The following is a 13,424-nucleotide window of genomic DNA, read 5'->3' on the forward strand; positions in this document are numbered from 1 at the left end:
TTAAGGCAAAAGAGGAGCATCAAAATAATTATAGTTTGAAAGAATCCAAATAAAATTCATAAGCCATGTTATTCCATTAATGTCAATTCTAGAAAATAAAAATTACGGTATGTGATAGAAGCAGAGTGAGAGTGTGAGAGAGATATGGAGGGAATAAGGCACTGTAAATGGCTATAAGGAAATCTTGGGACTACTAGTAAGGTTTGCTTTAATCGTGGGAATAATTTAAATAATGTATACAAATATTCATGGTTAATATAGTGTTTACCTTTGCTAGCTGTAATTTGTTATATGTAAATTATACCCTCAATAATGCTAAAAATACAAAAATGTCAATTGTGCACAGGTTGCCACAAAGTGTAATACTATTTGCACATAACCCCACAGCTAAGCTACACTGAACCCTTCCCTCTTAAAGTCAGAAAAACAATAAGGCATTGGTAAGAGACACATGGATAAAAGGGTTGGCTGCAGAAATGCATGTAAAGCTGCTGTCTGAACAATACATTTTTATTTAACCGGTAATTTTCCCCTATAAGAATATAATATAATCATTGTGTGCTGCAGACATGTACTAATAAAAATTTCCCCCCCAAAAAGCAACTAAAGTGCTGTCATTGAAGTAGCTGCCATCACACTGCATCTGCCACAGGACAAGGAAGACTGTTTTACAAAGTAGATGCTAACTTATAATACCACTAGCAGTGGTTAAGAGTTACAGTTGCTCCATATTGTCACATCCTTTTGAAATGTTTCTAAGCTTAAGTATTTATGCATTATAGGATCAACTTGTGAGCTTTTTTCATTTTTCTTTCCTGTGTGTGTGTGTGAGAGAGACAGAGACAAAGAGAGCGAAAGGCAGTGAGAGAGAGAGAGAGAGAGAGAGAGAGAGAGAGAGTTACTATTCTTGCTATGTTGCTCAGGCTTGTCTCAAACTTCTGAGCTCAAGCACCCCTCCCATCTTGGCCTTGGTACCAAGATAATAAGCATAGGCAGCACCACAATCCAACTTTCTTTATGATCTTTTTGCACTGTTCTAATGACTAAAAATATTGAACATCTTTTTGTGTGTTCATTCTCTATCCATACCTCTTGGGCAAAGGATCTATGCAAACCTATAAGAACATTGAAAATTTTTTACTTAGAGAGTTCTTTCATTTCCGTGTTCCAGAACAAATCAGGAAAGGCCCGCCCAACCCCACGTAAAGGATTGACGTCACTGGGCTCTTGATAAACTGAACCAATCATTGGTCTGAAGGTGCGGGTGAGCGCGGCCTTTATGATCCCTGCGCATGCCCTCTATGCGCTACTTTCCTGCGCCTTACGTACGTACGTACGTGGCAGCTTTGCAGTTGGCGCCTTGCAGCGTCGTCCAGGCTCCAGCCCTTGGCACCACGTGACTCGCTGGTCGGCTGCCCAGCTTCCGGCCCGCCCCGACCACGTGACTGCGCCGCGTGCGCAGGCGCAATGTGGGTCCGCACTACGGAAGCGAGCACAGTAAGCGTCGGCACGTGCGCGACGGCTAGCGAAGGGCCAACGAGGCGGTGAGCTGAGGGCCCAGAATGTGGAGTCAGGGCTCATTTTCCAGAGAGTGTGTGGCGGAAAGTGTGGGGTAAGTGGACCTGTGGCAGGTGCGGTGCGAAGGTGACTACTTTAAGGCCAGTATTTTAGTTTCTGGTTGCGCAGTAGGGCCAAGCCCCAGCGCGGCCTACATCCCCTTCCCTGGCCCCAGCCACGCGGAGAGGCGCCACGCGCTGGGTGAGTGTGGGGTCCGCACGTGGAAGTGGCGGGCGGATGGCTCCGCGTGAGGGGTTTGTGAAGTGGGCCTCGCCGGCCTGCGCTGGATGGAATTGACCTTCCCCGCCCTCTCCCCACCCCTTCAGCAAATTCTGTGCCTTGTAAACTGTGAAAACTCATAAAATAAGTGTTATGGAGCGCCTTGTACCGATATTCCAAATTTTCATTTTGTAGTGCAGACTTGGACACACCCTTTGGTAATCCACGTTCGCAGAAAATGGGTACAGCACCTGTGCCTTCATCATCACCTGGGCAAGTCATTTTAAAATAAGAATTTTCTAGAAAATAGCCTTTCCTATTTGAGAGAGCACTTGAAACTTTTGTGTTAGTGGTGGTTATATATAATTTATTTTACCCTAGCATGTCAGGCACTGCTATCTATCTCTATGAGGTAGTTCCGTGAAGGGGTTTTGTTAAATTGTTTTTTGGCTCTTGATATAGGGTGTGCTTTGTAGAATATTTCTCTTAAAAGTTGAAGGCCACAGAAAGTATTGGGAGAGGATGGGAGAAAAACATGCCAGTTAATCATATCAACTCCAGTGTTCATCAAGATAGTTGGCTTATACCATACATAAGTAACTTTTTACAAAGGAAATCAGCTGGAACTGAACAATAGAAAAACAAATTATATTTTTATTTTTCTTTAATATTTGTGAATGGAAACCACACAATTCCAGCATATTGGGAATAAAATTATAATGTAGTGGATGTTTCTTTTCAAATATTTTGCAGATATTATAGTCTTGTGTGATTACAAAGTTGCTTTTGAAAAGAAGATAAAAAAGTTATTATAATCCAGCATGGGCAATGTATCTAAAAGAAAACCTGGATTTAATATAATTGATGTATGTGTTTTATATGTTTTTGTCTTCTTAGGCTGTCATTCTGTTTATTTTTTATTTTTTTGGTACTGGGGACCAAACTCAGGACCTTGCACTTGCCAGGCAAGTGCTTAAGCTGCTAAACTATCTCCCTGGTCCCTGTTAATCTGTTTAAATTATAATTTTTATAAATCTGATGCTACCAAAAGGAAGAGGTGGAAGAGATTTTTTTTTTTTTTTTTTTTTTTTTTTTTTTAGGGAAGGATCTACAGAGTGTTCAGGGTCTCATTACTAGATCAGACTCGTAGTGATCCTTCTGTTTGTAGACTCCCAAGAGCTTGGATTACAGGCACACCACCACCCCAGTCTCAGTTGCTGACCCAGCATGCCTCTGGGGCAGGGCCAGCCCAGCTGGCCCAGGGATGGAACCTCGGCCCCTGAGCCTGCTTGCAGGCGCTTTAATCCAGTAAGCTATTTGGCTGGCCCGAGAAGAAAAGAATTGAGATGTGTTATGGACATGTGTTGATTCTACAGAATGAGTGTAATCATTGTATACTATAAAGATATACTAATAAAAATATTTAATAAGTGTTTTTTGAAATAATGGCCACAATTTGATTGCTTTTAATTGTCTAAAAATAGTACCCAGTGTGTCTTTCAAATAATAGCAGTTTCAAGCATTTGTAGTATTTGACTTTGCTTACACTGTGAAAGTTCGCTTGTTTGGCTTGCTGGGGATGTAATTCAGTGGCATAAACACTTGTCTGGTTAAGTGCAAGATCCTGAGTTTGATCTTTGGTACAAAAAACAAAACAAAACTGGAAAGTAACACTTGTTTGAGAGGGCATTATTTTTATTTTTTATTTTTATTTTATTTTATTTTATTTTTTGGCAAAACCGGGGATTGAACTCAGATCCTTGCGTTTGCCAGTCAAGCGCTTATCCTACTGAGCCATCTCCCAGGCCCCGAGAGGGCATTATTTTTAAAGAGTATATACACATATTTTCCAAGTATGGTTTTATGTAAGTGATCAAAATGTGCATGATTTTCAGAGTAAAAGTTTGACTAAAGGTAGTTTTAGGAATACAGATTGCGTATGATAAAATTGCAATGTATAATTACTCAAAATAAGCAATTATTGGAGAAAATTTAAGGTCATTTTTAATACAGTGTTGAGTGTGTGATTTTTAATAACTTCATTAGGGCAAAACAGTATTTGTAGGAATTTGAACATAATGTAATTTAGTCTTTTTTTATTAATGGATAGATTATTATAACCTAATTTGAGGTGTTGAATTGTTTTAGCTTTTCAGAAACTGTCCAGAGGGATGAAGATGCACATTGCAATGAAGGTATGGACACTAAAAATTATTTTGGGATATAAAATTAAGATGATATTAATTTCTAATTTTTTTGCATTATTTGGTTTCAGTTGAAGATGTGGTTGGAAGTCATGTAGAAGATGCAATAACATTTTGGGCTCAGGTAAATAGCAGCCTGCTTGGTTTCCTGTCTTCCCTCTCCTTCCTAATCCAAGTGTTCCTTAATCAAACCAAAAAACAAAAGTAAACTTAAGAATCGTGTGTGTAATGGTACATTCTAGGCTCTATATTAGTAGTGTACCGTTATGTTTATACTACGATGCCATACTACTTGGGAGGCTGAGCTAGGAGGACTAAAGTTTGGAGACCAGCCTGGATGATTTGTTGAGACCATGTTTCTTTTTTTTTTTTTTTGTACTGGGGTTTGTACTCAGGACCTAGAGCTTGCCAGGCAGGTACTTAAGCCACTGAACTATCTCCCTGGCAAGATTGTGTTTCAAAATAAAAAATAAAAAGGTCTAGGATCATAGCTCAGTGTGGGCCCTGGATTCAATCCCTGGTATTGCGAAAACAAACATTCAAGAATTAATATGTCATTTTTAGTGCCCAGTACTATTTAAAGATAAATTCCTTGAGTTGTAAGTACTATGCTCATAATAGGACTAGGTTGAAAATTCAAAAGAAAATCAGCAAGATTGTTACTATACTCAATTTATTTATTGTTATACTAAGCACAATAAATTGTAGAAAGCTAGCATCTATTTTTGTAATTATAGCTCCATCTAGGGGCTTTTTAGAATGTTGTTTCTTGAAAGAAGTTTTCAGGACTGCTGTTAAAAAGAAGGCAGAAAACTTGTTTTTTTTCTTTCAGTTTTGCTTTCTGACTGCCTGTGCTTTAAACACATTCACAAATGACTTATGCTCCTCAGTGAGTGAAACATGCTTGGGCCAGTCATGGACACGTTAATTTAACTCATGGAGCACATAGGTAGGCCTTGCTGATTTAGGCAATCTCATAAGAATTATGGGTTCTATAGCATGACTCTGAAGTTTGCGTAGGCACACAGAAAATGCAGAAATTTCTGTGCTTTCCCATTCTTGGTGTAAAGGTAAATGATTCTTTACCCAGACCTGTGTGCAAAGCTGGTGATACTTTAAATGCCCGACCATTCTGACTGTTCTTGTTGGCTCAGAGAGCTGAAAGTTCCAAACTCCTAAGGTGATGGCCAGTTGTGCAGGAAATAAAGTTAGGGAGAAGAAAAAGCTGCTACACCAGTAAATATCATCTCTGGAAGAGGAAAATTCAGTCATTTTTACTTAGGGCTTAAATTTAAACTTGAGATATATTTTCCTAATTAGAAAATTTGAAGCATTGATTAAACATTTCTAGTTTTCTATGCCAGGCTGCAAGTCAGGTAAGTGCAGAGTGGTCCCTCACTTAGCACGGAGGTCACCTTCCATACACCCTTGTGGTAAGTGAAAATTAGTGAAGTAGCAATATTGTATTTATTTTGGTATTTATATTTTAAGGCTTTATAAACCCTTTTCACACTCCTATAAACCTTTTCTGCACTTTTGAAAACACTTCTAGTGTTCTTAACCATTTCCTAGACTCATAAACCTACATAATTTTAACAACATATGTGTACTGTACGGTACTGCAAAATCCCGTGATACGTTGAAAAATCTGCAATAAATAATTTAGATGAATAGTTTTTGAAAATCCACAAAACAGTGGGTGTGCAAAAGTTGAACCAGGAAATAGCGAGACTATTGTATTGAATTTTATTTATAAAAATTTAAAAAATATTTTATTATTTGCTATAGGGTCTCACTGCACAGCTCACACTTGTAGCGATCCTCCTATCTCAGCCTCCACCGTGCTAGGATTATGGGCATGTACCACCACACCGAGTTTCAGTGGCCAACATGGCATTCCCAGGGATCAGGGCTAGCACACCATGCAGTGCTGGGGATCAAACCTGGGTCCTTGAGCTTGCCATGCAGGTGCTCAGACCACCAACTTGTCTCCCCAGCCAGTGTATTCAATTTAAAATGCAAAGTCAAGCACCAAAGATGGAAGATTCCTTTGTTGCACATGAATTTTTGAAATATATATGATAAGGGAGGGATGAAGGAATTCCTTTTGTGGGCAAGTATAAGTTGACTGTATGAAAGGAGAATTTATGAGAAGAAAAGTTACAGAAGAGTAAACAAGGAGTTCTTTAGTAAGGTAGAAAACATTGTAGAACTGTGATGATACCTATAGAAAATTTGTGCAATTTTGTGTTTTTTCCTTAATGTACATGTTATCTTTAAAGGTTGCCTGCCCTGTTTTTATGCCCATTCCATTGTCTCTGTTTTATTTATTTATTTTTTTGCAGTACTGGGGATTCAACTCAGGACCTTGCACTTGCCAGGCAGGCGTTGTCTCTGTATTGATAGTACCTTCGTGAGTCTTACCAGTGCCTCAGATTGGATGATAGTTTATATGCTTAAGCTTATTATGTAGGAGCATGATATATTAGTTTAAGCAGTAATTCTTTTATTAGCAGTGTCTAGTAGAAATAGGTGACACATATAAGGAATTTAAAAGGATTTTTAGCAGCAGTATTGAAAGTAAAAGGAAACAGGTAAAATTTTAATAAATACATTTTGAAACTCAATATATCAAAAATTTTGCTTAAGATATAATCAACATAAAATGTGAGCAAGATATTTTATATTCGTTTTCTTACATCGACTTTGAAATTTAGTGTATATTTTGAAAATCAGTGATATCCAATGTACAGTGTATCTTGCTTAGTAGTACCCTTAATAATAATACGACACTGTTAAATAATATTTTACTGAATCTTGTACTTTATTCTTTTTCTAGAGTGTTAATAGAAATAAAGACATTATAAAGCTTGGTTGCTCAATGTCTAAAGTTTGTCCTTTTGCCAATTCAGTTTTTGGGAATCTTGATCCAAAGAAGGTGAGCTATATTCTTGGATATAATTAATCTCAATTTTCCTGTTAGCATAGGTTTTGTAGTGTTTGGAATTTTGGATCTATTTGAAAGGAAGAGGCAGATTTTTAGAATTTGTGTGAATTACATATGTAATAAGTTCATTCAAAATTATTTATGGAGTGAATATTACAAGTGTTCAAGAAATGCAGTATATGTTAATTAAAAAAACATTAAGAGACATTTGTTGAGAGGGATGAGATAAGTATATGTGGAGAGGGGGAAGTATTTTGAAGGGGCTTAATGGCAGAATGTCTTTTACTATAAGAAACTTTTAAATATTCCCTGTATGTTTGGATCTCACCTCATATTTGACCTTAAAAAGGAAAGCAATTCTCGGTACAGGTTCTTAAAAAGAATTAAGATGTGTTATGTGCATGTACTAACTCACCACAATGAATATAATCATATACTAACATGTACTAATAAAGAAATTCTGATGTGACCTACAACGTAGATAAATCTTGCAGACATTCTGCTAAGTAGGCCATTTGAAAAAAAATAATATGATTCCATTTACATAAGGTGCTTAGTGTACTCAAAATTACAGAGACAAAAGAATATTGGTTACTAGGGACAGGTGGGAGGATAGGAATGGTGAGTTTAATAGAGATTTTAGTTTGTATTAATAGCTTTGAAGAAGTTAATGATGAATATTACTACGAATATACAGTGAGCTGTTTACTTAAAAAATGGTTAAGATAACTATGTTTTACCACAATTAAAGCTGGGAAAAGAAAAGAGTTAAAAGCTTCAGTATTCTAAGTGAAACAAGTGATCAAAACCAGAAGCATGTACAGAAATAAAGGTTTGTATTAATCATTGGATATGCAATGGTGAGTTATAAGAGGAATAGACCCTCCTGTCCCTCTCTCCGGACAGGAGCTTTCTTTATCTCAATAAATATATTCTGCTCATAAAAAAAAGAGAAATAGAGTTGTACCTCAGTAGAGTACACAATAAAGTGTTTACCCAAATAGTGTATAAAGTGTTTATCCTTTAAGAATTTAACTATATAGCTTAACAAATTGTTATGTATATACACATCCATATAGCTACCATTCAGATCAAGGTATGGTTCCATCATCTCTCCAAAATTCTTCAGGCCCTTTCTCCTTTTTTTAAAAGACAGCATCTCGCTATGTGGTTCAGGTTGGACTTGAACTCACTATGTAGTTTGCTGGCTTTGAACTTGCAGTGATCTTACTGCCTCAGCCCCTTGAGTGCTAGTATTAGATCAGCTCCCTCTTACTTTGTTTGTAGTTAATATACCCTTGAAAGAGGCAACATCATTTTGACTTCTGTCCTACTTTTTCTCTGTTCAATGTAATTTTAAAGAGTTTCATCCATATTATATGTATTAGTGTATTGTTTTTAAATAAGCTATGCTTTATTTCACTGAAGTGTAACATTTTTTTGTTCTTAATGGGTATTTGGAGCACATTTGAAGTTTTTGGATACTGTGAATGAAACTGCTTTGAAATCCTTATATAAGGTTTCTCTTGGATGTGTTGACATTTGTTTTGCTTATATATCTAGGAGTAGAATGCTAAGTTATATGGTAGGTATGTTTTATTTTAGTAGAGTCCACCAAATATTTTTACAAAAGTGTTGAACCAGCTTCTGTCCTTACCATCCATTGTATCAATTGCATCCACACATATGAAAATCTAATTTCTCTGTTTTTCTTACCCTTTATATTGTCATTTTTTTCAAGTATACTTTAGACTTTATTTTTGGATGAATCTCAGATACTAACAGCCACCATTTAAAGAATGGTTGTTTCATACAATTATATGCCTAGTGTACTTTGTATTTAATTGTTAGAGGTAGTAATATGTGCAATATGAACTTGAAATAAACTCATGGAAAGTGACTTCTCCAATGTTAGACAACATATAAGCCTATTTATACTCACAGAATTTCCTTGAATAGCTTGAAATAAGACAGTGAAAAACTACCATACTTCAAAGCAGAAGCATATACAAACAAATATAAGCAGAAGGCAAAGCATTAACTGAGTCTTACGTTCATGGTTAAGTGTTTCAAGAAGCTTCTTTTAACAGTTTTATTGGTGTGTGTGTGTGTGTGTGTGTGTGTGTGTATGTACATATATAATGACAATCATAGGGAATTTTTATCTGTATCTTATTTTTTTTCATTCCCTTCCCCTTTGAACCCTTATTTCCCTTGCTTATAAAAGCATTGTTTCAATTTTTTTCCTTTGTTCTTTTTTCCTTTTCCCCTCTTGCCTCCCTTATATCCCTTCTCATTTGAACATTTTCTTCTTTCACAATATCTGTTACACATTTTGATGCTGGGGATTGAGCCAGGGTCTTCACATTGAACTACATCATTAGCCCTTTTGTTTATTTTGAGACAGGATCTTCCTGAGTTGTTCAGATTGCACTTGAATTTGCCATCCTCCTGTTTCAGCATTCCAGAGTGTTGGGATTACAGCCTTGTGCCACCATGCCCAGCTGTCTTTTCCTCATTTTTGTTTGTTTCTTGCAGAACCGGGGATTGAACTCAGGCCCTTGCACTTGCGAGGGAAACACTCATTCCACTGAGCCATTTCCCCAGTCCCTTTTCCTCATTTTTGTTAGGCTATCTTGATTGATTTCTAGGCATTATGTAAATATATCTATAGGTTTTGGAGAAACCTGCATAGTGATTCCAAAGTGGTTGTACTAGTTTACATGTCCGCTGACAGTGTAGGTATTCCTCACACATCCTTGTAAACAGTTGTTTACTTTTGAGGCCTTCATTATAGCCATTCTTACTGGAGTAGAGTGGAATCTCGGTGTTGTGTAGTTTGTGCATTTCTCTACTGACCAAGGATGCTGAACACTTTTTTGTGTATTTATAAGCTGTTTGTATTTCTTTTGAATAGTATCTGTTCATTTCAAATTGATTGTCTTTTATTTTTGGAGGTCCATTATTTTTATTTATTTATTAAAAAATTGTTTGTTTGTTTATTTATTTTTGGTGGTAACAGGGATCAAACTCAGGACCTTGCACTTGCCAGCCAAGTACTTATTATACTGAGCTATCTCCCTGGCCCCAGGTCCATTATTTTTAAATTTTATGTTCTAGATATTTTAGATATTCTAGCCCTCTGTCTGAGTAGCTGGTTAATACTTTTCCTATTCTGTAGGTTGCTTGTTTATTTTCCTTTTTTTGTACAGAAGTTTCAAATTTTGATTTAATCTTGTTTGTTGATTCATGGTAGTCTTGTGCAGTTGAAGTTTTATTCTGGAAGTCTTTGTCTATGCCTATATTTTCAAGAGTTTTATCAGTTTTCTCTTCCAGTATATTCAGTGTTTCTGCTTTTATATATTGGCCTTTGATCCATGTTAACGTTCATAAATATATATGCATCAACAGTAGGACACTTAACTTTATGAAACAAATACTGCTAGACATAAAATACCTAGTAAGCCCAAATGTAGTTCTCTTTAATATTCCATTGTTGCAAATAGGTCAGAAAGACAAATCAGAGAAATACCAGAGTTGAGCCATACTTTCAATTAGATGTAAAGATATCTATGAAGTGTTTCATGAAGATTTTTTTTTTTTTTGTAGTTTAGGGAAGGGTCTACAGGGTGTTCAGGGTCTCACTACTAGATCGGGCTCGTAGTGATCCACCTGTTTGCAGCTTCCCAAGAGCTGGGATTACAGGTGCGTGCCACCACGCCCAGTCTCAATTGTCATCTCAATGTGTACCCGGTGTGGGGCCTGCATGGTAGGCCCATAAGAAGTGTTCCATTACCAACAGCAGAATATGTATTTTTCTCAGCAGCACAAATAACTTTATCTAAAACAAACAATACCTTAGACTATAAAGGATGCTTAAATAAATACAAAAGGTCATGAGTTCAATTCCTAGTACAAAAAAAAAAAATAATCTCATGTGTACTATGAGATCATAATGCAATGGAACTAGAAAGCAATGTAAAGGAAATCATAAAAATTATGTAAACATATGAAGATTCATACAGTCTTCAATAACCACCCAGAAGAAAGGAAGAAGGCATTTAAAAGTTCTTACAATCAAATGATAGTGGTGTTATATTACAGTCTGTGGGACACAAAGCAGTCCTAAGAGGGAAGTTTATAGCTGTCAATACTTAAATTAGAAAAACAGCTATTTAGTTATGCACATCAGCATCTCAGAGAAGAGAAATCCAAATACAAAACATGAAAAAGGAAAGAAATTACAAAGGTCAGAGAAAAAAATGAGTGGTGCCCACGACTGGTCTCAGGGCCAGTGCAGTGTGCCTGGTGTCTTTGGGCTGGCAGGACATGCAGTACCTGGGTTTAAACTCAGGTCCTGTGCTTGCCTGGCAGGTGCTTAGGCTGCTGAGCTATCTCCCCAACCCGAGGTGATATTAAAAATATCATCGTTTACCCCAGATAGCCGTGTGAAGATACTGTAGACAAAAACAACGAGAAGACTCCAAGAAAAAGAGACTCTCACTAGGCACTGTGTCTGTTATTGGCTTGATCTTGGACTTTGCAGTCTCTAGAGCTGTGAGAAATAGATGTTTGTTGTTTGTGACATACTTAGTCTAAGACATTGTGTTAGCAGCTCAAACAGTTAAGACGGAAGTAGATTTCTGTATTTTGATAAATAAGGTTCAGAAGAATGTATGTAACGTGAGTAAATAAAACCAAGCATGTCTTTGTATAAATGTATAATTAGTGTAAATGTAGAATTATATTCTAGGATTTTTTTTTTTTTTTTGGTTCCTCGAATTCCTTCAGGGCACTTTTGGCCAGCGGGAGAGGTGTGAGGTTCGAACTCCAGCAACCTGAGGCTGACAGCTTTGTGGAAGCAGCCACTTTAAGGCCTGAGCTAGGGCCAGGCCCCCTAGAATTATATTCTAGAGATGACATTGGATTGTGGTGGGAAGGAAGTGTTACTTTTGATTTCTTTTGTTATGTTTTCCCCCACTTTTTTGGTACTGGGAATCAAATCCCCAGGGTTTTATGCATGCTAAGTATGTGTTCTTCTACTAACTCAGTCTCTTGATACATTTTGATTTTCTTTTACAATAATTCACTTCTTGGTTTTGTTTTAAAATAATATCCCAGGGGCTGGGGAGATAGTTCGGTGGTATAAGTGTCTGCCAGGTAAGTTCAAGGACCTGCGCGCATGCTGTGCTGGCCCTGGGTCCCTGGGTGCTCTGGGCTTGCTGTGCCGACCCCAAAACTGGGCATGGTGGCACATGCCTGTAATCACAGAGCTGGGGAGACTGAGACAGGAGGATCACTGTGAGTCTGAACTGTATAGTGAGACCCTGTATCAAATAAGTAAAAAAAAAATATATCCCAACTGCATATGTGAAGATGTATAAAAAGATATTTTGAGGGAAGGATTGTAGCTTGGTGCCAAGTATCCAGTGCATAACCTGATACAGTTTGTCATGCATTTAGTTTTTTTTTTTTTTTAAAGAGCATTCTTGTTTGCTATGATTAGACTTAGGATTCTTATAAATTAAGACATAAGTCCTTTTCTGTTATTAAATAGAAAATTACTTGTGCTACCAAAAAATTCAACCTACCTTCAATATTTTGTTCCTGATTATAAATTATTAGTCACCTCTATTTTCTGATGGTTTTCTCTTCACCGTATAGACAAGTCACTTGCTTTGGGTAGTGGAGTTTTGAGAGGAGAAGATTGGGGCTAGGAATAATAGGAATGAATATACATAGTTCTAATTATGTTCTCGAAGCAAGAATATTTGGCATAGACTTGCATGTTACGATCCTTGTGAATATGTGCATTAACAGAACTGACAACTTCAGATTCCTAAGCTTGGTTGGGTGCTAACTCTTCTTTGACACAAGTATCCTCATTCTTGTATCATCTGGGTTGTGCTAATGTTTAATTTCTGTCATTTGCCTTATAGCAAATTGTTAACCTCATTGGTATTTGTTACAAAACATTAATTAACTTTAATGTTAATGTTGACATCTTTACCATTACGTTTAGTGAATAGAAATTAGATCATCCACAGGGAAAAAATATACCACATGATGATACAAAGTGTTCACAGAAAGATAATACATACAAAAACATTTCACAAAGGGGCTAGCTACTACTATCCAGATCTCCTGCAGAGTTTAAAATTGGAATAGGCCTGTTGACTATCAGCTATTTTTGCTACTTAGCCTGTTTAAAAATAAATAAATAAATAAATAAAGGTAGTTGGAAGAAGTCACCATGTTATATGTGCTTGTTTTTGCTCTCCTTTTTAAGTCAAGGAAAACAATTACTGATTGAGACACTTGTCATTTATAGCATTTGATTTATTTGGTATATATTCATGTGTCTGAATTGATGTGTACTTTTTGCTTTGGGAATTTAAGCTTTTTACTTTTGCTTTAGACTACATCTTTATTTGTCCTAATAGAGTTCAAGCTGATATGTTTTAAGTTATTTTCTTTCTTTCTTTCTTTCTTTCTTT

At 36.7% G+C, this 13,424-nt stretch overlaps 1 protein-coding gene across 1 annotated transcript in view; it reads left to right on the forward strand.

The window, feature by feature from the left end:
• The first annotated feature begins 2,183 nt into the window (after positions 1-2,183).
• The window catches only part of Stk31 (serine/threonine kinase 31), a 101,230-nt gene continuing 89,989 nt past the window's right edge, over positions 2,184-13,424 (forward strand). Inside the window, exons 1-4 of the mRNA XM_023709853.1 lie at positions 2,184-2,188; positions 3,925-3,971; positions 4,052-4,104; positions 6,820-6,918. Coding sequence (XP_023565621.1) covers positions 2,184-2,188; positions 3,925-3,971; positions 4,052-4,104; positions 6,820-6,918 — 204 coding nt within the window. The remainder of the gene's footprint in view (positions 2,189-3,924; positions 3,972-4,051; positions 4,105-6,819; positions 6,919-13,424) is intronic.

This window comes from Octodon degus, unplaced genomic scaffold, assembly GCF_000260255.1.
Source record: "Octodon degus isolate 3935 unplaced genomic scaffold, OctDeg1.0 scaffold00015, whole genome shotgun sequence".
Lineage (NCBI taxonomy): Eukaryota > Metazoa > Chordata > Mammalia > Rodentia > Octodontidae > Octodon > Octodon degus.